Here is a 24,611-nt window from a genome sequence, read left to right as displayed (position 1 = left end):
GTTAATTGATTACTTTCTTCTGGCTTCATCGATAAATACAACTGAGTATCATCCGCATAACAATGGAAATTTACAGAGTGATTTCTAATGATGTTACCTAAAGGAAGCATATATAGAGTAAATAGGATTAGTCAGTGTTAGAATAGAGATACTTCATCTCCCTTACTGACAAATTGTGGCCCCGCAGAGGCTGCAGTGTTAATTAAACCTCACAGTGTTATTAATGTGTTGGTCAAACTTGATGGTTTTGTAAGCTTAAAATGTGACAGGTGGGGCGCCCACTAGCTCAACTGGTAGAGCAGGTGCCCCATGTACAAAGGCTGTATCCTTGCTGCAGTGGCCACAGGCTCAATTCCAACCCACAGCCTTTGGCTGCATATCATCTCCAATCTCACTTCCCCTTTCATGCTATATCTGTCCTATCAAATAAAGGATAATAGCCTGCAAAAAAAAAAATCTAACAAAACATGAAGGGTGTTTCTACAGATTAGAGGTCTCATTTATAAAACACTCAGCCTCATGTAGCAACATTCTCTAAAATTCATGGCTTAGTAGCAATATTGTCTTTTTTGGAATAAGTAAACGTGCATGTAAACATAGTCACTGTTAATGTTGACCCTCTTCTTCTTGTGTTTATAGATGGTTAAACTGGGCTTCAGGCACTTTATGGGAGTGGACGGCAGTAAAGGCATGCTTGAACAAGCTGCAAAAACTGGCCTCTATCAGGACCTCAAACTGGCCCTACTGGGACCAGAACCACTGCCTGCACCGACTGGTACACTACACTCACACTTCATACACTCTGATTTCTCATATCAGTGCTGAATAGGGATTTGACTTAAGCCCCATGAGCTCCTCTTTAATTTAACTCATCATTGAGGACATAGTAACATGGTGACATGATCAGATACTATGGTTCGTAATAGACATGGACTTTCAGCAGGACAGAGACAAAAGAGATGGACCAAATCCTCCACAGGGGGCGCCAGAGAGTTGAAGTGGATTCAAAGAGACTGCAGGAGGCAAATAAGAGTCAACCTCTCCCTCCTTCTCCTCCTCATATATGTGAACAAAAAGACATGAAACACATATCAGTCCCTCCAGGATGTTAAGACTGCAAAAAAGCCAGTCCCCATTGATTTTGTGCGACCTTACAAGTTTGTCCAGTCACTGCAACTTTTGCCTCTGTTTAAAACAGAGAGAGCAGGAGAGCAGCTCACTGAGACAGTCCTTCCACCTGCATTGAACAGCAGCAACAGCTGATCAGAGCAGTTGTGGAGCTGCAGATCTAACTCTTCACACAAACAACCTCTTCCTCCTTTTGTTTCAGGTGTGTTTGATGTTGTTATCCAGAGCTCTGCCAAGCTGCCAAACTGGGTAACCAACACTGGTCGTGTGTTTTCAACTCTACTCCATTCTACTCTACATGAACCCCTAAAGATCTTGCAGAACGAGATGCTATGAGAGAATTATGAATCTTATTCTTCTCTACTTCTATAATATCAGTTAATCTAATCATTCATTTTTCTGCAGGAGGTTACATCTGCATGTCAAGAGTGGACCCAAAGTCAGAGTCTGGAAACAACTACAAGGTGTCTTTGGAGAAAGAGCTGCAGCTGATGGAGGAGGAGGGACTGTGGACTCATGTGGACACCAAAGAGATGGACAAATACATGATGACTGTTCATAATAATCACAATAATAGTAAGAATGAGCATGTCTGCAGAGATGCGGCGGAGCAGCATTTTTATCCAGTTTTAAAACGTTTTAAATCACTCTAAACATTATGCCTCTGGCTAATGTTTGCTTTTAACGTTTTATTTGTTTTCACTGGGTGAAAGTTTTTTAGTCATCGGACGTTTGGATCTTAAGTTTTTAAAGAAAGGCCTGGTGAGCCGCCATGGCAACACGCCATGGCAACAACGCTGCCGACTCACCTGGAAAATTGGAACAAATGCTTAACAAAGCATACAAAAAAATCGCTAACCTTCTCGAGGACATTGAGCGGATGTCAAATGAGCTCCAGAGGAAGGATTCCCTGCTGATCACCCTCAGGTCCCGTTTCCCGACGCTGACCAACTGGCTGGAGACCTCACGGACTGGTGAGTCCGCTCCGTAGAACACCACCTCCGCACTCGGGAAAACAGTTCTCTGGGACCGTCCTCCTCCTGTCAGCGGCCCGCCTGCTCCACTCCAAACAGGGGGACCCCCTGGACCGAAGTGGTCATCCGCGGGCGGAAGAGGGCTCCGAGCGGGGCTCAAGGCGGGGCTCCTTCTCCCCCGATACCGCTCTCCAACAAGTACGCGGCTCTGTCCGTGAGCGAGAAGCCGGCGACCCAGGACCCACACCAAGAGACGGCACCTGTTCCTGCGGCCACAGACACCATGCCCCCGCCAACGGACACCACAGCCTTCCCTCCACTCACTGGTAGCTGCCCTTCAGCAGGTGGGTGTCCAACAGGGAGCCGTCCGCCGGCGCTGACCCGCTCCTCATCCCAGCGCAAGCGGCTCGTGAGGGACGCGGTGCGCTGGCACTCCTCCCGTTCTCCCCACCTGGCGAGGGATCACACCTGGAAACCTGGTGTGGGTAGCGGGGTGGCTGAACTGGCTTGCTCCCTTGAAGACCGAGCGGACGCTCCCACAGCCCTGGTCATCAGGGACTCTATCGTGAGGCACGTCCGCATGAGGGAGGCAATAACCTTGTCGTTCCCGGAGCCACCGTTACCTACGTAACCGGGAAAATACCGGACATCCTGAGCTCCAATCCGCAGGCGAAAAGGATTATTATCCACGCAGGTACGAACGACATCGCCAGGCAACAGTCCGAACTTTTAAAGCAGGATTTTAGACACCTTTTTAACTCCATCTCACAGTCCCAGATGACTGTTTTTATCTCTGGCCCCACCCCCACCTGCGGCAGAGGGATTGGCAGCTTCAGCCGTCTGCGTAGCCTCTACACCTGGCTCTCCTCTGCCTGCAATTCCCACCACATCGGCTTCATCAACAATTTTGATGTTTTCTGGGAGAGATGACACCTCTTTGGGCCAGACTGGCTCCATCTTAACAGGGCAGGTGCCCGCATGCTCTCAGCCAACCTGGCATACGGTGCTCAGCATGCAATTTTCCCCAAACCCGCACCAGCTGCTCTGTCCGACACCAATTGATGTCCCCCAGGTCCATGCTCCTATCCACTCAGTTCCACCTCTGACCACCACACAGTACCGGACTTGGACTTCATATTCACACCAACACCTCATCCATTCCGGTAAGCATTACACTACATTAACACATCAGACACCACCATACTCACTCTGTGAACCTTCATAACCTTCGACCACTCACAAAACTCCCCCAACCCACCTCCGTGATCAACAAGCCTCCTGTCACCATCAATGTGGTACTTTTTAATGTTCGCTCTCTTTTAAATAGAACTTTTTTAATGAATGATGTGATTTTAGATAATAAGTTAGACTGTCTTCTTTTAACTGAGACATGGCTTGGCACTGACGCACCTGTTGTACTCACCGAGGCCTGCCCACCAAATTTTAATTTTTTGTTTTCTACTAGAGAGGGTAGAAGAGGAGGCGGGACGGCATCCATTACAAATGACACACTGACCTCAAATGGAGTGTCTTTTAACAGTTACAAGTCATTTGAGTATCATGCCTTTACTTTTAGCAGCCCTCCGATTCTTTGCATCACTGTTTACAGACCACCCCATCACTCTAGTTCTTTTATCAGTGAATTTTCTGAACTTTTATCAATCATTCACACCTCTTATAGCAGGATTTTAATAACTGGTGATTTTAATCTACACGTTGATGATACCTCGGATCCAATATCCAGAGAGTTTTTAAACCTTTTAAATTGTCTTGATTTTAAGCAGCACGTCACAGAGCCAACTCACAACAGAGGACACACCCTGGACCTGGTCATAACCCATGGCCTGTCCATCGGTGTGTCCTCTGTTGTCAACCTGGCTGTGTCCGACCACTACTGTGTATTTTTTAACATCACCAGTTTTAACCAGGAGGAGGTCCCGGTGAGAACAGTGAGGAGGCGCTATCTAACTTCTGAAGTGGCTGCAAATTTTATTGGGATTTTACAGACCACTTCTGCTGAAATTTTACCTGCACCTTGTGAGTTTATCGTTGATAATTTTATCAGTAAACTGAAGTCAATTCTGGACTTAGTAGCTCCACCTGTAACTAAAACAATAAAAAGAAAACCTACACCCCCGTGGAGAAAAAACGATGAAATCAATAAACTGAAAAGAGAATGCAGGAGTGCTGAGAGAAGATGGAGAAAGAGTAAACTGACCGTTCATTATGAGATTTTACGTCAGCAACTCAAAACCTACAATAACGCAATCAAAAAGGCACGAATTTCCCATTTCTCACAACTCATCACCAACCATAAAAACAACCCCCGGTTCCTCTTCTCCACTTTTAATATTTTAACAGGCACTGATTTTAATAAAGTTCTTAAGACACCAACAGATGATCTTTGTGAAGACTTTGCAGACCACTTCAGAACTAAAATCAAGGACATCAGATCCAGCCTGTTATCCAAGAAAGTTTTGTCTGTTAACACACCTGGATCATTGCTTTTACCTGAGTAAACACTGGAGAGTTTTGCCCTGGTTGATGCAAGGACACTTGGTCGAGTTTTCTCCCAAGTAAACCCAACAACTTGCCTTTTAGATCCAATTCCCACACCATTTTTAAAGACGTTTTATGGTTTCTTTGAGGAGCAGTTTTTAAACATCATGAATGGCTCTCTTCAGACGGGTGTCTTCCCCACTGCCTTTAAAACGGCGGTGGTGAAGCCCCTTCTGAAGAAGAGCAACTTAGACCCCAACGTTCTTAATAATTAGCGACCTGTATCCAACTTACCGTTTTTAAGTAAAATTTTAGAAAAACTGGTTTTTAACCAAGTTAATGACTTTTTAAATAGAAATAGCATATTAGAGAGGTATCAGTCTGGTTTTAGGAGGAACCACAGTACCGAGACAGCCCTTCTAAAGATTATAAACGACATCAGGTGGAATTTAGATAACAAAAAGCTCACAGTGTTGGTTCTACTGGATCTAAGCGCCGCTTTTGATACGGTAGACCATCACATTTTATTAAAAAGACTCAGACACCTGGTCGGCCTCTCCGGTACTGTTCTTAACTGGTTTTGTTCTTATCTCACAGACCGATGCTTTTATGTAAGTACGGGTACATGTTCCTCAGGAACCCATGAAATTGGATGTGGGGTTCCCCAAGGCTCAATTTTAGGTCCACTTCTCTTTAATCTTTACATGCTTCCCCTTGGGGACGTCATCAGGAGACACGGCATCAGCTTCCATAGTTATGCCGATGATACACAGTCGTCGTGTCTCCTGATGACACGGGGCCAATTGATGCCCTTTTTAACTGCATTGTAGACATCAAGTCATGAATGGCAGCGAATTTCCTGCAGCTCAACCAGGACAAAAGTGAGGTTTTAGTTATAGGTCCTGAAGGCTAGAGAGAGAAACTTTTACCAAAACTACAGGATCTTAAACCAACCCAATCAGTAAAAAATTTGGGCGTGACTTTTGACTCTGAGCTGAATTTTATCCCACATATCAAAAATATAATGAAAATAGGTTTTTATCACCTTAAGAACATAACCAGAGCCCGCCCGTTTCTCTCTCAGGCCAGTACGGAGGTGCTAATGCATGCTTTTATTTCCTGTCGCTTAGATTACTGTAATGCCCTGCTCTCTGGTCTTCCCAAAAAGAGTATTTTAAATCTCCAATTATTACAAAACTCAGCCGCACGCGTGCTGACGAGGACCAGAGGGCGGGAGCACATTGCACCAGTTTTAGAGTCGCTGAATTGGCTCCCCGTCCGCTTCAGGATCGATTTTAAGATTCTCTTACTCGTTTTTAAATGTCTTAACGGCCTTGCGCCCTCTTATTTATCTGATCTGCTTTTATCATATCAACCCTCGCGGACCCTGAGGTCCACCGGCACTGGCCTTTTAACCATACCAAAACCCAGAACAAAAACCCATGGTGAGGCAGCATTTAGCCACTATGGCCCCGACCTGTGGAACAGCCTGCCGGAGAGCCTCAGGACTGCAGAGACTGTTGATATTTTTAAAAGAAGTTTAAAGACACACCTTTTTAATCAGGCTTTTAACTAATATTTTAAACTCTTCTTATGTTCTTATCTGGTTCTATCCTACTTTATGTTGCTGCTTTTATCTTGCTTTTTAAGATGATATTAATCTTAATTTTTTGTTTTTATTTATCACTGGTACTGTATCTATTCTATTTTATTTATAATCTTATGTATTTTATTTTTGGTACTGTATTTATTTTATTTTATTTATTCTTTTAGTCCTATTTTATGCTTTTAGTCTTTAGCTTTTAACTCCAGTGTTTCCTCAGGGTGTCCTCCACACTGGGAGCTGTGTCGGGTCTGCTATGGGGGGTTGCTGTCCTTGGGTCCCTTCGGCCCGGCCGGCTGGGGGCTCCTCCCTTCGATGTGGGGGTCCACCTGTATGTCGGAGTCGGGGGGCCTGGGTGCTGGTCCCCCCCGATTGCACGGCCTGCGGCTCCTCCCATTGTGGACGGCCCCAGAGGTGGCGTTTCCTTGATCCTCAGTGCCATGCCATGTCTCCCTATTGTGTGTGATTGTGTGTGTGTGTGTGCGTGTCTAGTATGAAGGGTGGGAGCTCTACAAATAAAGTTGATTGATTGATTGATTGATTGATTAATTGAATACCTTGATGGGACCATGTACCTTTACAGGAAGTCACTTAATTAGTCCCTCTACACCTGAATACATTCCTTCATTGTCCGATCTGTGTTTTTTAAGCCAATGGCGACCCCAGAAGTTTTTCATAGGGGTGGCCAGACAATGGCAAGTGATTATTATTACCATGTTATGCCATTGTTTTTGTTTATCTACCCAACGCTAATATTAAAAGTCATACTGTCATAAATAAACAAGTTTCAACCATAAAATGTGATCAGGTTTTGTCCACTTTTGTCTTGGGATCAGCTGCAGATTGACTTGGCAGAGATGGCTACCATCTTGTTTGTACATGGATTGTTGTAGGTGCAGGAAACCAAAAGTGTGATTTCCTCTTATGAGGACACAGGGTATTCTCCCTGATCATGTTTGTCCCAGACCTGCATTTTTTCATGCAGCCACCAGATGTCCCCAGACTTTCTTCCAAGCCCCATATCCACACCTTTTTTACATTTGCAACCACCTGGGCTTCCCTCCCCACTCACACACCTTTTCCCAGTTATCTCATCACCCTGGTCAGTGTATAAACCTGCCATTGTCACCAGCTTGTTGTGCTTTCCCTGTGTTTTGGGGTTTTCCTGCTGATTTTTCCTGCCTGCCTGGTTGTCATCTCATCTGCCTGTATGCCTGTTTTTCCTCAGTTACAGTATTTCTTCTGAATCTGCCAGCCTATGAGTCTGCACTTGGGTCCTACCTGCCTTTGCTGCTTCACCCAGCTGTAACATTTCTGGAAAATCAGAGTATCTGGAGAAACATTCAAAGAGGAACAACATCATCATTGGCTACGTTTACATGCACACTAATATTCCACTATTATTCAGAATATGACAATATTCTGATTTTGATGCAGGTCATGCAAAAAGTATGTTCTGTTTAGAAATTCCCAAATAGGCCTTTGACTGAATTCAGCATTTTCTGATTTAAGACGTGGGCTATGCCGGTATCACTACTCTCTCTCATACAATTGATAACATTTCGGGAAGTCCTTCAGATTTCTCAGAAAAACAATACCAATGTAAGACACAATTTGACCCACCACAACTAGCCTAAATGAAGTAAGGGATATCATTAAAAATGAAAAAAAGAAGAGGTATTTAATTACATGCTGGCACCTCTCACTCATATTTTAGGCTGATATATGGAAATGACTGGTGCCATGGATCGTCAAAAGGTCTCTAATCGAGATTAATCTTTCAGTTCGAGTGATACTAAATGAGATCAGCTCTGAGAATTCCTCTGGAAATTGTGATGAACGTTTTGGGGGCTGATATAATGTCATGATGAGCACTGATGACACCGCTTCGAGCTCAAGTGGAAGATACTCAAATGATTCAATTCACCTGGGTCATTTTGCAAAAACTGTGTCGAAAAAAAGGCTGCAGGCCCTCCTCCTTTCCTACGAAAAGTTTCTGTCAGTGTTGCCACACCAGTTTTCACTGTTTACCCATGGTTTCAACTAAATACATAAAAATGTAAATTCTTTTCAGTTACCAGATCATGAACCAAGAGGGATTTGTTGGTCAATGTTCTGACATTAAGAGGAGCTCATTTCAGCTGCAGGGATTCTGTGACAGGAAAGGAGACCGTGTTGTGGCTGAACATGGGCAGATTTAAGATTACTGAGACAGGTACCAGATGATCTGTGATTTCTACGATGTGTTTGACCACCATGCCACCGGCTGTTTAAGAACATTTGGTCAGTGAACTCCAAGAGAAAGGAGGAAGAAGAAAGAGACTTACCTTCACTGTAACAGAATTTACAGTACAAGAACACTCAAAGCAGACAGCACAAAATGTGATTGGGCCAGCCCAGTGTCAATTAAGAAAACATACCAATAGGCTGGACTACCTGTATTTTTGTTTGGTTGGACCAAAAACAGAGGTAGAAGGAGACAGTTGTGTCAGCCCAAAAGGCTCCTTGGCCCACCTGCCCAGTGTGCCAGATGCTATGTGCTATGCCTTGCCCTGCGTGATGTGTGTATCATTACTCTCCCTAAACTCAAATTTGGCACTGTGACTCAGCGCTCACCTGTCAGACAGGATGTTCCTGATCAAATGGAAAGATTAACAAAAACAGGTTTGAAACAGTTCCTGATCCAGTCATGGGAAAGGAGAGAAAAACAAAGGATGATGTTAAATAAATATTCCTCCTACTGAGTCAGAGATGATAAATGTTTAGACTGATCACAGAACAACTATTACTGATCTCTCAGTGGAACCTGATGTCCTAAATTGCACTTATGGTGAAATGTTAATCTGCAGTAATAAAGTCGTCTTGCACACAGAGGAGCAAAAATCTGAAGCATTTATTTATCACCCAAAACCAAATAAGCCAAACAACCAAGTCAGGACATGATGGGGCCAACCCTGAGGGTTATAAGAGTAAGAGAGAGAAGAAGACCATACATGTTCCTGTGTGCGCACCTTCAGCCAATCAAAAGTCAGCAGCTCAGTTCTCCTCCTCCAGATCTAACTGTTGAATCTCTGTCTGAAACTACACATTGGTTTTTCACTTGGATTCATCTGCAGGTGAGTAGAAGCTGTTTTAATGCTGTTTTAATATTCAGGTTTGATTCATGTACTCATGTTTATACTTAAAACTACTAATAAAGCTGCAAGTGGCACTCCCAGATACAAGACATTTCTCTGCCTACAGACGGAAGCAGCTCAATTGCAAAATCACCGTTGCAAGCAGCAGCGAGCTTGAGCAAAACTTGAGCTGGTTTATTTTTTGTCTAAAGTAGTCACACACATAACCAGGGGGGTGTACAGGACCAGGACACAGACCCAGAGCGGGTCCGGGGAGGCAGCGGCTGAGCAGGAGCTGGATGACACGAGAAACACAAAGGAAGCACGACGAATACACACTGAAATCTACACAAACTGGAAGTCGGCCTGACGTAAGTTACAGCTTGTTGAACTGTAACGACCTGGCGGAGAATGACCGGAGAGCCGGAGTATTAGAGCTGAGTGGAGATGAGGTGATGAGTTCCAGGTGTGCGTCCTGCAGCCGCTGCCTGCGCCAGGGACCCGCCCCTAGGAGAGAGTGAGACACACAAAGGAGGGAGCGGAAAAACACAGGCGTGGAAATGACACTTAAGAAGCTCTTAGAGTTAAGAGCGATCTGGGAAAAGCAGCAATTATCTTATCTTTCTGTGACACCAGATCTCACCTGTCTGACAGGATATTCCTGATCAAATGGAGACATTTACAAACAAAGGTTTGGAACCATTCCTGATTCAGTCAGTGGAGAGAGAAGTGAGGGATGATGTTAAATAAATATTCCTCCTACTGAGACAGAGATGATAAATAATTGGACTGATCGCAGAACAACTATTACTGATCTCTCAGTGGAAACTGATGTCCTAATTCACACTGATGGTGAACTGTTAACCTGCAGTAATAACATAGTTATTGCCAAGTAGGTTTTCACATACAAGGAATTTGGCTTGGCGCATTGGTGCATAACAAAGAATATAAAATATATAAAAAATATAGAGTAATTAGGAGCATGTGTATAAAAAGGAAATACTAAAACAATGAAATATAAAATCTGAATGCAAATAACAATAATAATAGTAATATAAAAAATATAAAAAGTATGTCTGAAGCATTTATTGGTTATCCGAAACTAAACAAACCAGAAAACCAAGTCAGGTCATTACAGGGGGCCAACCCTGAGGGTTACAAGAGTAAGAGAGAGAAGAAGACCATACATGTTCCTGTGTGCACCGCTTCAGCCAATCATAAGTCAGCAGTTCAGTTCTCCTCCTCCAGATCTAACTGTTGAATCTCTGTCTGAAACTTCACATTGTTTTTTCACTTGGATTCATCTGCAGGTGAGTAGAAGCTGTTTTAATGCTGTTTTAATATTCAGGTTTGATTCATGTACTCATGTTTTTACTTATAGGAATTAAAACTACTAATAAAGCTGCAAGTGGCACTCCCAGATACAAGACATTTCTCTGCCAACAGACGGAAGCAGCTGGTTTAATTTTTGTCTCAAGTAGTCACACAGTTGTTTCATTATTACAGTTGAAGGCAAGGCAGCTGTTATGGGTTGAGTTTTTGATGCATGTTTTGTGGCTGCTCTTGTGTTTTCTTTCTGTTCTCCTGTCCTTCCATGAGCTGCAGGGCTGGCGTGGGGCAGAGGCGGGGCTGACCTACTTTTCCACCACGGGCTGCGAGGCACACCTGGTTTCCATTTACCTCATCTACCTCACTATAAAGCTGGCTCTGACTTCACTTCGGTGCCAGATAATTCTGTCTCGTTCGTTTGGTGCCTCGCCGCCTTTTGTTCTCCAGAGCTCTCGCCTCCTGCCACCACCAGGCAGCTCACTCTCCGTGCAGCCGTTTTTGTGTTTTTGCTGCTGCTTTTGTAATAAATTATTGTAAATTTTACTCCGCCTGTCTCCTGCTACTTGGGTTCCTTTGGGGTTCTCGCCAGTCCTTAACAGAATTATCTGGCCTAAAGGGACCCAGCAGAGACAGAGCGTTTGAGACAGGCACTCGCTAATCATGGTTGGCAACCACGACGCCATGTTGAAGCAGATTTTGGAACACATGCACCAGTTAATGAACAGTCGCGGACAATTCTGTCGCGGACCGTAATATTTGTTCAGATTATGCCTGTTTTTCTGATGAAATGAAGAAAGTTTTTGATCATGTCAAAGGGAGAGAAGCTACGGATAAATTATTAGATTTACGACAGGGCAGCCAGTCTGGCGGTTTCTTTCCGCATTCTTGCGGTAGAAAGCGGTTGGAACAACTCAGCTTTACAAGCTATTTTTTGTATCAATCAATCAAACTTTATTTATATAGCGCCTTTCATACATCAAAAATGCAACCCCAAAGTGCTTTACAAACTAAAAATATACAAAAAAAAACTGCAAATATTTAAAACCCGCCCCTCCCACACCCACATAACAGAACAGGGGAGGACAGGAGCGGGAGAACTGTGGGTCGCCACACGAGCAGCACCCCGTTTACTTAGATGAAAAAAGGAGAACAAGAGGGAGGAAGAGGGAAAAAAAAGCAACTCCCAAACTAGGCTCCTGTAGGGGGGCACAGTGTGGGAATAGCACAGTGTAGTCACAGCACAGACACTGGGGGGCGCGCACGCAGCCACATTTGGGCGCATCGCATCACCCTCCCATGCTACATTGCGACGAAGGGAGGGAGCCAACAAGGCGCTGAGTTGGAGGGGGTGTGCGTGTTATATGTGTCTTCATGTGTGTGTATGTGTAAGTCCATGTACTTCATCTCCACTCTGTCCCAACCCATTGTCTCTGCCATCTGATAACTGATGACGAAGACACAGCCGTTGCCGTGGAGATGACCTCGGAGAGTTCTGATCCAGAAACAAAGTTCACAGGAGGAGGGGGTGGTGCAGGTGTCTGCATAACATCCAAGAGAGTGGAGAGGTAAACGGCCTTGGGAGAGCTGGTTATCTCGGGGAGCCAATGAAAATAACAATTGTTTTGGGTCAGGCCGACACTGCAATTTTTTCATCTGCCTTTGAGTCTCTCTGAGTCTCCCGGTGGCTTGCTTCCAATATGTCCGAATTGGTGGCCAGTTTAAGCCGAGCTGAGCTGACAACTTCTCCAAGTTGGCATCCATCTTGCGAAGGAGTTCAGGAGTCGCATCCAGCTTGCGATTGAACTCACATATCGCTTGAGTCTGAGTGTTGACAGCCCTGTACATTCCCCTTTTGTAAGGGGTGATCGGGGGATGTAAAAGACGAGTTGGCGGTACGAGATGAAACTGCGTCATTAAACAAGCTCATTGATTTAGCTATTCGTATGGATAACAGAATGAGGGAAAGAGACAGGGAGAGAGCAGATAGGCAGAGTCCCTGTGCTTTCACCCCCACTCCATTCAGCCACGCATCCGCTAGTTCCTCTTACTCACCACCCCTGCCGACCTGCAGCGCTTCTCGCCCCGGCGTTTCAGCCCTAGGGTCTTAAGAAGAGCCAATACAGTTGGAACGAGCACGGCTGACTCCGGCCGAAAGACAACGGCGCCTGCGCAACCAGCTCTGCATCTACTGTGGTCGGGAGGGCCATTTCTTGGCTCAGTGTTCAGAGTTGCCAAAAGACCGGGCTCATCAGTAGGCGAGGGGGCGCTGATGAGCCAACCCCCCACTTCCACAACCTCCTCAAGCCGTCTACAAGTTAAGGGGTATGTTGCACCGTGCTCAACAGACTACTCCAGTGCAGATTTTGGTGGATTCAGGGGCGGACGACAACTTAATTGACACAGACTTTGTTACATGCAATAGCCTTCCACTGATAAAGCTAGATTCACCGAGGGAGGTCCGGGCCATTGATGGCAAGTTACTGGTGGTCATCACTCATGAAGCTGACTTTTTCTGGTAACCACCATGAATTTACTGAGCTATATGTAATTTCTTCTCCTCTGACTTCCATTGTGCTCGGGTTACCTTGGCTAAAAAGACACAACCCACACATAGACTGGGCCACAGCCACCATTCGTAGTTGGAGTAGCTTCTGCCATGTTCACTGCCTAGACTCCGCCATTCCGGAGAGAAACCCCAGTGGTGTAAGTGCACCTGAGAACGTTGACTTGACCTTCCCCAGTGAATATCATGACTTACAGGAAGTTTTCAGTAAGGACCGAGCCCTGTCACTCCCTTCTCACCGACCTTACGATTGTGGCATAGACTTGCCCCCAGGTGCACCTCTCCCCACAAAAAAGACTTTACAACATCTCAAAACCTGAAAAAGAATCCATGGAAAAATATATTAACGACTCTTTAGCCGCAGGTCTCATCCGCTCCTCTTCATCTCCGGTGGGAGCCGGTTTCTTCTTCATGGAGAAAAAGACTCTACGGCCCTGCATCGACTACACAGGTTTGAATGAAATCACTGTGAAAAACAAAGATCCGCTCCCCCTCATAGACTCAGCTTTTGGTCCTCTCCATGAAGCAACCATCTTCTCAAAACTGGACTTGAGAAATGCCTACCATCTGGTCAGAATCAGAGAGGGGGACGAGTGGAAAACTGCGTTCAACACACATCTGGGACATTTTGAGTATTTAGTCATGCCTTTTGGTTTAACTAATGCACCTGCAGTATTTCAGGCTCTGGTAAATGATGTGTTGAGAGATCTGTTAAACAAAACGGTTTTTGTGTACCTTGATGATATTTTGATTTTCTTACGGACTCCTGAGGAACATGTTGGCCATGTCCGGGAGGTCCTCAAAAGACTGCTGGATAACAAACTGTTTGTTAAAGCTGAAAAATGTGAATTTCACATCTCCTCAGTGAACTTCCTAGGCTACGTGGTGGTGAAGGGGCAGCTCAGACCTGACCCAGCTAAGGTTAAAGCAGTGGAGGAATGGCTGGTTCCTTCTACACGTAAGCAATGACAGAGATTTTTGGGCTTTGCAAATTTTTACAGGAGGTTCATTAGGAACTACAGCCACATCGCTGCCCCTCTCACCCAGTTAACCTCTGTAAAAAAACCTATTGAATGGTCTGTTGCGACACAGAGTGCTTTTGACAAGCTAAAGAAGATGTTTACTCATCCCAGGGTCCATCGAACACTCTCTCTCATTCGCTAACAATTTTGGTGGCCTTCAATGACTGCCGACACCAGGGAGTTCATCTCGGCATGTTCGGTCTGCACCCGTAACAAGTCCTCTCATCGCGCTCCTGCTGGTCTCCTGTTGCCTTCACCTGTTCCTCATCGTCCCTGGTCCCACGTAGCAGTCGACTTCATCACCGGACTTCCACCTTCAGAGGGAAACACCATGATACTCATCACAGTGGACCATTTTTCCAAGACGGTTCATTTTGTCCCTCTCCCCAAGCTCCTGTCAGCCTTGGAAACAGCCAACCTGCTCGTGCAACATGTTTTCTGCCTCCATGGCATCCCCCAGGACATCGTGTCTGACAGAGGCCCCCAGTTCACCTCCCAGGTATGGAAGGCCTTCTGTCGCACTTTGGGCACCACGACCAGCACTCGTCAGGGTACCACCCACAGTCCAACAGTCAGACAGCGCGAGCCAACCAGGACCTGTAGTCCGCATTGTGGTGCGTGGCTTCCCATCTCCCAGCCTCCTGGTGCTCTCACCTACCGTGGGTGGAATATTCCCACAACTCCATGGTCAGCTCTGCGACAGGGATGCCACCTTTCATGGTGACCCACGGTTTTCAACCTCCCCTATTCCCCAGCCAGGAACTCGAGGTGGCAGTCCCTTCGGTCCAGGCCCAGTTCCGTTGAGCCCGCCGGGTCTGGCAGGAAGCCAGAGCCACTCTAGAGAGGACTACGGTCCGGAACTGGCGGATTGCGGACCGTCATCGCACACCTGCTCCTGAATACAAGGTCGGTCAGCAGGTCTGTTTGTCATCACGGGACCTCCCTCTCCAGACGGATTCCCAGAAAATGGCTCTACCCTACCCTGTGGATCGCATCATCAAGCCCAGTGCCGTCCGACTAAAGCTCCCCGCAGCACTCAAGGTTCACCCCGTATTCCATGTCACGCTCCTAAAACCGGTGGTTGACAGTCCCCTGCAGAGCCTTTTCAGAGCAATAAACTATAGAACATAATAAGGATACAGATTTGCAATAAAAGATTAAAGAGAGAATATATGAAAGGTAAATTAATTATCTAGTGATTTACAGTTTTTAAAAAAACATTAAAAATGGAAAACATGCAGACAAGAGGTGCAAAGATAAAAAGATTATTTAAAATGCTTGAAGTGAAGTGCAAATATATGTTTGCATACATTACAGGGAGGAGCAGGCAGTGGTAAAAGTGAGGTTATTTCCTCATTCTGATGAGTGACTCACAGCCACACGCCACCACTGTCCAAACCAACAACAAAAAGCACCATCAATGCGTGTAAAATAGACATAAGAGCCCAAATGTAGCAAACATTTAGCGAGGCTGACAGAGAGGTGACTAGAAGTATGCGTGCCTGACCACCAAAGTTTCTTGCTTGACTCTTAGTTATAAAAGAGGGGGATTCAAGGTGAGAGCTGACACTCGGTCTTTCTTTCTGTGCCCAAAGACAATTACATCGATCTTATCTCGGTTGAGTTGGAGAAAATTTTGATACATCCAATCATTGATTTACTCAATACAGTGACACAGGTTTATTCTACAGGTCTATAATCACCTGGTGAAAGGGATATGTATATTTGTGTGTTATCTGCATAATTATGGTCGGCTAATTTAGTATTTTGTATGATTTGGCCTAACAGAAGCATATAGAGATAAAACAAGGGGGTTCCCAAAATGGAGCCCTGAGGGACGCCACATGTCACAGCCATCTGCTCTGACTATAATTATGAATCGAGACAAAGTACTTCCTCTCATGAAGATATGACTTGAATCATTTAAGGACAGTTCCAGTGAGTCTGACCCACTTTTCTAGTCTTTATAACAAATGGTTTGCTCCACTGTGTCAAAAGTAGCACTTAAATCCAACAGCACTAAAACAGAGACTTTGCCTGAGTCAGCGGTCAGGCGATTGTCATTTATTACCTCTATGAGTGCAGTCTCAGTGCTGTGAGGGCGCTGTGAAATGAGACCTTTTGTGACCCAGCCGGTGGGCGGGGCTTGGTACTCCAGTTGACTGAATTCAACTTTCCCATTTTCATAACTGCAAAGCTGTAGAGCCTAAAAGTGTTTTCTGCTGAGAGAATATTTTGAACTCTTGATTGGATAACTGCTGCTAGATAAAATCATTTCATCATTATCACGCTGAGGGAACAGAAAGGTAAAACCATGTGAGAAACAACATCTTTAGTGTGTCAGAGAGCTCCTGTTAAGTGACTTAACATTGACTGCTGTCACAGTGTTTTTTGTCTGACTATAAAATCTCATGTAATCATGTCCGTGGTCTGTCTCTTTGTGGCAGGTTCATCACCTCATCATGTCGGTCCCTTGCAGAACTCAGACTGATGCCAGGGTTGCTTTTCAATCATGTAAAAGTTCTGATCCAAAAGATCGAGTTGAGTTCTACGACAACTGGGTAGAAAACTATGAAAAGGTCAGTTTCGATGAGCCACTCTCTGCTCAGGTCTGATGAGGACTTAGCAGAATAATAGAGCTGTGAAATCAATATTTGTTTATTCACCACTGCAGCTCTATGGAGCTTTTTGGCCTCTTTGAACTCCTAGTTTTGCTGGTGGAGACCAAAAACAGAGCTAAAAAACTGAGCTTGTTTGTTTGTTTGTTTTTACAAGGACAATGTACAGCACTAAACATCACTGTAAATAATTGCTAGGCAAGAGGCTCATTTGTTGTTCAGATGATAAATCATCCATTAAAATATTAAACAAGAGAAGATATTATTAACCAGAGGGGGGGCTATTCAGATATTTCTATATTTCTCTTCACTTAAAGTATCACAGAGTAAATATACTCTGTTGCAAGTAAAAGTCCTGAAAATATTCAACCCTGCAGCAACAACCACTTCCAGCTGGAGAATTTCACTTATTTTTTAAAACAGGATCACAGCCTGATGAGCTACAGATCACCACACCTGGCAGTAGACTTCCTGTCTGAAAACTTCTCTGGGAGTCCTGAAGAAGCTCGGGTTCTGGACGTCGCCTGTGGGACCGGATGGGTCGCTAAACTGGTGAGACTGTGGCTTTAGAATCAAAGATCTGATCATTTTGAAAGTCCAACAGTGGTAATCAATAAAACCAAGCAGACAGGAAAGTCTGAGTTTCAGGTGATACAACAGCAGAAAATCACACTGATTGATCTGCTTAAAGCGGCTGTGATTTCCTGTACAATATGAATTTGTCATACACCGCCATACTGGTGCACAGATGAATCAGCTGCTGCAACTCTTCAGCAGGTAGCAAAATATATTATAATCTTCACTGTGAAGAGCAATATGGTCAGGGCAACCTGCGATAAGTGCATTGAGAGGAGACCCATATTAAGAACGAACCCTTCTTACGAACAGTTGACTTTATAACACAACAAAAAATAACCCACAACTATCTCACTTTCTACACAATTTGTAACACTAAGCCAATCAGGCACCAGACGTCAGTATGATATCAGAAAGACACTGGACTTTTATGATGGACAGATGTTAAATTTTGGTTGGAATGAAAGTCGGGTTGACAATATTTTACATGTCCAATGACGTTAGAATCTCAGGTTGTGTGGATGTTAACATTATGAAAGTTTCACAGATGTTGGGTTTGTTCTCCACACCTTACGACTAAATGTTGTTACTCTACGTCAAAAGGATGTTGGCATGAGACGTTTGGAAGACGAAGATTTTGGATACTGAGCAACACAACTTAAAACCAAAAAAATGTCATCTGTCATCAGTAATCTATGTCTGTGAAATTAGTCACCCAACATCACCCTAAATTCAACCAAATATCACCATCGAACAGCGAGGGTGGCCCGCTGGGAGAATTGTACATTTACAAAATTACACCGCTGAACGGCAGGCTGGGAACAGCTCACCAGCTAGCCAGTTAGTAGAACAGTCTGTTGACAGCTTGGAGAGGCTCCGTCACTACAGTACATCCAAGATCAGAAAAGAGAGCGCAGCTGTCAGTACTGTTTGGGTCAACATATATTTACCTCACTCAGCGGCACCATAAATGTTGGGGTCAACACACTAGGCTTCACACGGAGGCACCAAATATGTTGGAGTTTAATTGGCTATCGGAAATAATTAATAATTATTATTAAAAATTATTAATTATGTTAAATAATGTGACTTAATTAACATTAAACCACCTCGTGGGGCACTATTCCCGTAAAGGGAAAAATGATAGCCAGTTAAAGATATCAGTCTCATAAAATAGGCTAAACTATTAAACTAACAGTAACGCCTGAAGGATTTCGGAGTTCTTGACGCAGCAGAGGTTGACTATTCATTCACTCTTGTGCAACATTAAACAGACAGCAGGCATGATTCCAAAGAATTATATTTATTCACAAACTAGCAAAGCAAACCAAAACACACAAATTCTAACTTACTATATACAAGCTTGGTGTGTATGTGTGCGTGTGTGTGTGTGTGTGTGTGTGTGAGAGAGAGAGAGAGAGAGAGAGAGAGAGAGAAGAGAAAGACGAAGGCGGGTGTGGTGATCAAAGAGCCGTTTGGCCTACAAAACAAAATGGCTGACAACAGAGAACTACCAAAATGGCCAAATCAAGGCTGGCTTCAGGGGGAGGTATTTGCAAGGCTATTCAAGAGAAGGCTGAGACACGGGGTCAAACATGGGAGGATTGCACACGCGCAGTAAAATCTGGTCTGCACTTCCTCAAAGGCTCAGTAGATGGCGTGAGACCGCGGAATAAGGGGGATGTGCATGCATGTCATTTTCACAGCTTATTACTGGACTGTCACTGGTGGCCTGCGTTGTGGGTGAGAATGACAGAGATGCAATTCGGACAACTTCAGGCAGCCGCCGTCCAAAAGTCCAAGTTGTTTAGTCGGGTGCAAGAATCTGTTAGCAAACTAAACACTTAGCTTTGGGGAAGCCAACTAATCAATGACCTCACTGCAAACTATCACAACAATAACTCAATGAACAGCATCAAATCATATACAACAAGTTAAACAGTCTTGTTTAGCCTGTAAAGCTGTGATAAGCTATGCCCAGTTGTTACATTACCGATCCTTGAGTGGATGGAAGAAAGAGTCACTTGGTGGTGTGCTGCTTTGTTAGCCGGCAGAAGAAGGCTGGGAAGATGGTTCCAGGTGTAGTCTTTTTGGGTCCTTTGTTCCAAAGGTTCTGATCCGGGGAAGCCAGTCACTTGGGGTCCTTGCAGAGTTAGACACTGGGTGCTAACTCACTTAGTTCCTTGTTGCTGGAAAGTTAGTTGCAAAACCTTGTGTTTGCAAGAGAGTCTGTGATCAGTTGCCCTCCCTTTAGTGGTTTGTGGCTATGGAACCAGGGTCTAGGCTTCTTGGCTGTTCCAGGCCCAACCGGAGAGAGGTGGGAGCTGTTGAAGCTCCAGGGCAAGAAGAGGAAGAGATCTGTGGAAGGGAGCACAGATCTACAGATGCCTGTGACATCAGAGTCACATGTCACTGTAAAGGTCCAATCAAGTTTTGGGACTTGAGTCTCACTGAGGTGTGAGGTGAGATCTCCTGTGGAGATGGGTGTCGCATAGCTCTTTGTTTGAAGACAAAGAGCATGCAGAGGAAAAAGCCTTTAAATTATCCAGTGATGATTTTACCAAATGATAAATCATCTGTGGTCCTGTGAATCCCAACACTACTGAAAATATGTTCAAATAAAAAATCCAATCAAATTTTGACCTCAAAATTGAACCAACCTGCCTTCTTACTAGGCTGCCCGGGACTGCTTCCTTGTTTACTCCACTCAGTGCATCGGTCACGTGATCGCAGCTTTTTAAATTACGTGGGCTTTGTATGAATTTGGGTGCACAACTTTTAGTAGGAAAACACATGAACAGTTTGTGAGCACAGCCTGACTCTTGAAAGTAGAAAAGCAACTATAAAGCCATAAAAAGGAGAAGAAAAAAACCCGATATACCGTCAAACTGCCAAAATCTTCAAAAAATTCGTGGTCATACAGCCCACCATTAAGTTTCACTGCACTGATATTAAATTACAGAATTCCTTCCAGGACAGTGTGTATGGAATCATAAGGGAATTATGGACCAGTGAAATAAAGTGTGATCCTCAATGTATTCACCTGTAAGTTCTGATCAGTTTTTATGATTCAGTGTTAATGTTGACTGCATTCTTCTTCTTCTTGTGTTTATAGATGGCTGAACTGGGCTTCAGGCACTTTATGGGAGTGGACGGCAGTAAAGGCATGCTGGAACAAGCTGCAAAGACTGGCCTCTATCAGGACCTCAAACTGGCCCTACTGGGACCAGAACCACTGCCTGCACCGACTGGTACACTACACTCACACTGCATACACTCACTGCTCATCTTTAAGTGTTACAACAATGACTTCTGGAAACTAAACCTGGCTCTTCTTCCTCCTTCTTTTTCCTGGTTTCAGATACGTTTGATGTGGTGATCGTCACCGGTGGTATGGATGCTGGTTTCATACCGGTCAGTGCTGTCAGGGAGTTCTGCGATGCTGCCAAACCAGGTAACTAGCTCCAGATAAGCAGATGTAGCATTTTAGTCTGGTTTCAGACCTCTGAATCAACAACCACCAAGACTGTGATGACCACAGGAGTTGAGGGGGACACTGAGGTTGTTGGGGCTGTATGGAGCCTGAGAGGAAGACCTGCAGACAGAACTCAGGGCTGAAAAAGCAGATTCAAACCAGTGTCCTTCCTCAGGTCACTGATGACTTTTCCAATATTAGACCAAGACCACCAGTCCTTCAGGGGTGGGTTTAGAAACTAAGTGTCCAAACAGAGCAATAAAAAACATCCAGTACACTATAAATACTACGAGCGAATATTGCAGATATAACAAAAAAATCACTGGTGAACATTTTACAAATATGTTCAGACAGAACATTTCATGACATTGCTGAAACATCATTTATTCATTATGTTGATAAAGAAACATTATTACAGCTAGAAGTTGTAAATTTGTAGAATATAGATATAATTTCTAGGAGACAAAGTCTTGTGTTGTCTTGTCTCGTCTCATCTTGTCAGTGTTCAGTCAGTCAATAGATGGTGAAGTGACCTGATGAGGTACATAAAGCACCAGATTTACTGTAGATAAGACAAAGTAAAGCTTCTGATGCTCTTGGAGCTCTAACAGTCTGTTAGAGTTGGAATCTGTGTTTTTTAAATGGTTGTGTTAATCTCATGTGTGAGTATTTAGAAGGGTTTTACAGATAATATGCTTCCTCCAGTATAAAATTAACTATAGCTAAATACGTTGTTTGTCTACAGGAGGTTTTGTCTGCATTTCGAGAGGTGACCACACAGCAACACCATCAATTGAATTCAGGAAGGAACTGGAGAGAGAGCTGCAGCTGATGGAGGACGAGGGACTGTGGAGTCCAGTAGGAGTCAAAGAGACGGACAAATACATGGAAAACCCACATCTGGATGCTGAGAGAGTCAAGGACCTGCAGCAGGAGGAGCGATACATTAGCGGGAGAGTTTATCTCTACAAGAAATCCATCCATTAAAATCAGAAGTTATGGCAACATTAAACAGAAAATAAAGGGGCATCTTACAGCTGAGTTAAAATAAATGTGGGTTATACATAATGCAGAGCAACCCAATGTAAAGTAAGTCAGAAATAAACATTTTTCAACAAATATTGAACATTTAGTGTAATTTTTGTCGTTGAAAGTTAAAGCTGCATTACTTGAGTTTTTGTCCGCTTGTTTTCAGCAGAGCAGTTTGAAGTTGTTTGTTTTATAATGTAGCTGTGGTTAATATTAGAGCTGCCTACTTACACACCCATCATTCAAAAAGCAAGTCTAAGTTAATAAATACCATTGTGTGTGTGTGTGTGTGTGTGTGTGTGTGTGTGTGTGTGTGTGAGAGAGAGAGAGACTGAGGGGACTTATCCATTCGTGGTCAACCATACAGTACAGGCCAAAAGTTTGGACACACCTTCTCATTCAATGCGTTTTCTTTATTTTCATGACTATTTACATTGTAGATTCTCACTGAAGGCATCAAAACTATGAATGAACACATGTGGAGTTATGTACTTAACAATAAAAGGTGAAATAACTGAAAACATGTTTTATATTCTACTTTCTTCAAAATAGCCACCCTTTGCTCTGATTACTGCTTTGCACACTCTTGGCATTCTCTCCATGAGCTTCAAGAGGTAGTCACCTGAAATGGTTTCCACTTCACAGGTGTGCCTTATCAGGGTTAATTAGTGCAATTTCTTGCTTTATCAATGGGGTTGGGACCATCAGCTGTGTTGTGCAGAAGTCAGGTTAATACACAGCCGACAGCCCTATTGGACAACTGTTAAACTGTTACATGTGTTCATTCATAGTTTTGATGCCTTCAGTGAGAATCTACAATGTAAATAGTCATGAAAATAAAGAAAACGCATTGAATGAGAAGGTGTGTCCAAACTTTTGGCCTGTACTGCATATATCTGTATCTGGACAGCCTCTTTCGTATTACAGGCAGACTTTCTAACTACCGCCCCCTGAGTCTCCGTAACCAGGTCCCTCCTCCTTGCTGCTGTGAGACTTAACGAGCACACCACAGGACAATCATCACTCATGTGCATTATCTGTATCTGTTTATATGTCTGCACATGATACGTGCAATAATGTAAATTCTGCCACTCAGCCTGTCTGTTTATTTACTATGTCTTGCTTTTATTCTTTACTGCTGACAATGACTCAGGTGCAATATCAGTTTTGTCAAACTGTGCAGTATCTTTACTTCCATCGGCCATTAATGTGAAATCAGTCTGTCTCTTTATGTTCTGCTTCTCTCTGATGCTTCCTTACTATACTGCTTTGTGTTTCTACAGTGTTTGTTTATTATACTGCTCTTTGTTTCTGTACATTGTACTTATTTTACATACTTATATATTGCACTGTATTTTTTTTCTACTGATGCTTCCTGTTTGCACTCCGTCCCTTTGCTGCTGTAGTGTTGCAAATTTCCCAAAATCTTACATGCAGCACGATTGTTGTACCTTCAAAGCGTCAGATTGATTTAATATTTGCATGTAATTATCATGACATATATCCCCACCTACTCATACTCTACACAGCCATTGTCTGGAGTGGAATAATTTAATAGATTTAAAAACAAAGAGTGATGGAGTCAGATTTTTGGAGTTTATTTTCTCATGTAGACTACAGCTTGTGTTGAGGCATACTCTTAAGCAGGGGGATATGTTGGTGTTCATTCACTGGGTGTAGAGGAGCGTGACTCAGTTTTACTGCAGTGTTAATTATTACCTTTGGATCCAACAGATCTAAACGCCTGAAATAATAATAAGAATAACGATTTGAATATCTGCAGAAGCATCCACATTAATTATATCTCATCAACCCACTTATCCTGTTAGATACTGTGGGGGTAATGGAGCCTATCCCAGCTGACACTGAGGACACTGATGCTGACACGGGTGAACAAGACAAGTGCATTAAGCAGCTCTTAGCTGGACGAAAATAACTGCACCTACAGTTGGGAACTTGGATGAAGAACATGGCACAATGATAAACATTTGTTGTATCATTTGTCTGTAATAGCATCTGGACACTAAAAAAGCAATAAAAACACTGATCAAAATTAAATAAATAAATGAAAATAAATCTCTAGAATACCTTAAAACGTGTAAAAGTAAAACTGGATGAAACCCTTCAGAGTTGTGTTGTAATGAGTTGTACCAACCACTGTTGACCACTAGATGGTGCCATTTCACTATTTGTAGCCATGTTTTGTCTGCACTGTTCATGTTAATAAAATACATCTTCATAATAGTGAAGACAGGAATCAAACTCTGTGGAAATGCTGTGCAGTGATTAAAGCATGCATTCATTTTACTATAGAAAATATTTTCATGAAGAGTTCAACTTATGTGGCAGCGTAGACTTTGGGCTTTGACCTTGACATATTTTATCGCTGTCGGGTGAAAATCTTAAACTTCAGCTTTAGTGCCTCTGTTTTTCTTTCTTCTCTTATTTAACAAAATGTCCTTCAGTCTGATCACTGTATTATGTGATAAAATGTGAATCTCATCATGTACCTTATCAGAACTCACTGTGCGACATCATTCGAAGACTCTTGATATGATTAAGGGCAACTTTTTACTGATTGCTCACATGGAGAATGAGTTTTTAACAGAGGAGATGGAGTAGGAACTGAGTTAAACTTTGTTGATCCGCAGTCCAGTAAGGCACCTTTAAGTACAGTGG

General features: G+C 43.7%; 2 protein-coding genes across 6 annotated transcripts in view; both read left to right on the top strand.

The window, feature by feature from the left end:
- LOC125892624 (methyltransferase-like protein 27) overlaps positions 1-7,008 on the top strand; it is a 58,144-nt gene extending 51,136 nt beyond the window's left edge. For both annotated transcript variants that reach the window (XM_049582667.1, XM_049582666.1), the window contains exon 6: positions 1,534-7,008. In XM_049582667.1, the coding sequence (XP_049438624.1) occupies positions 1,534-1,781 (248 nt within the window). In that variant the 3' untranslated portion in view covers positions 1,782-7,008. The remainder of the gene's footprint in view (positions 1-1,533) is intronic.
- Positions 1-22,022, top strand: part of LOC125892623 (methyltransferase-like protein 27) — a 47,321-nt gene extending 25,299 nt beyond the window's left edge. The window contains exons 1-6 of one of the 4 annotated variants that reach the window (XM_049582661.1): positions 9,183-9,320; positions 16,682-16,813; positions 17,276-17,404; positions 20,544-20,679; positions 20,790-20,882; positions 21,649-22,022. In XM_049582661.1, the coding sequence (XP_049438618.1) occupies positions 9,198-9,320; positions 16,682-16,813; positions 17,276-17,404; positions 20,544-20,679; positions 20,790-20,882; positions 21,649-21,890 (855 nt within the window). In that variant the 5' untranslated portion in view covers positions 9,183-9,197 and the 3' untranslated portion in view covers positions 21,891-22,022. Of the gene's footprint in view, positions 1-9,182; positions 9,321-9,400; positions 10,631-10,796; positions 12,215-16,681; positions 16,814-17,275; positions 17,405-20,543; positions 20,680-20,789; positions 20,883-21,648 lie in introns of those variants that run through there. The other 3 variants (XM_049582662.1, XM_049582663.1, XM_049582664.1) reach the window with 3 other exon arrangements.
- The last annotated feature ends 2,589 nt before the right edge of the window (positions 22,023-24,611 follow it).

Source organism: Epinephelus fuscoguttatus, linkage group LG8, assembly GCF_011397635.1.
Source record: "Epinephelus fuscoguttatus linkage group LG8, E.fuscoguttatus.final_Chr_v1".
Classification (NCBI taxonomy): domain Eukaryota; kingdom Metazoa; phylum Chordata; class Actinopteri; order Perciformes; family Serranidae; genus Epinephelus; species Epinephelus fuscoguttatus.
This window is presented reverse-complemented; position numbering and strand designations above follow the sequence as displayed.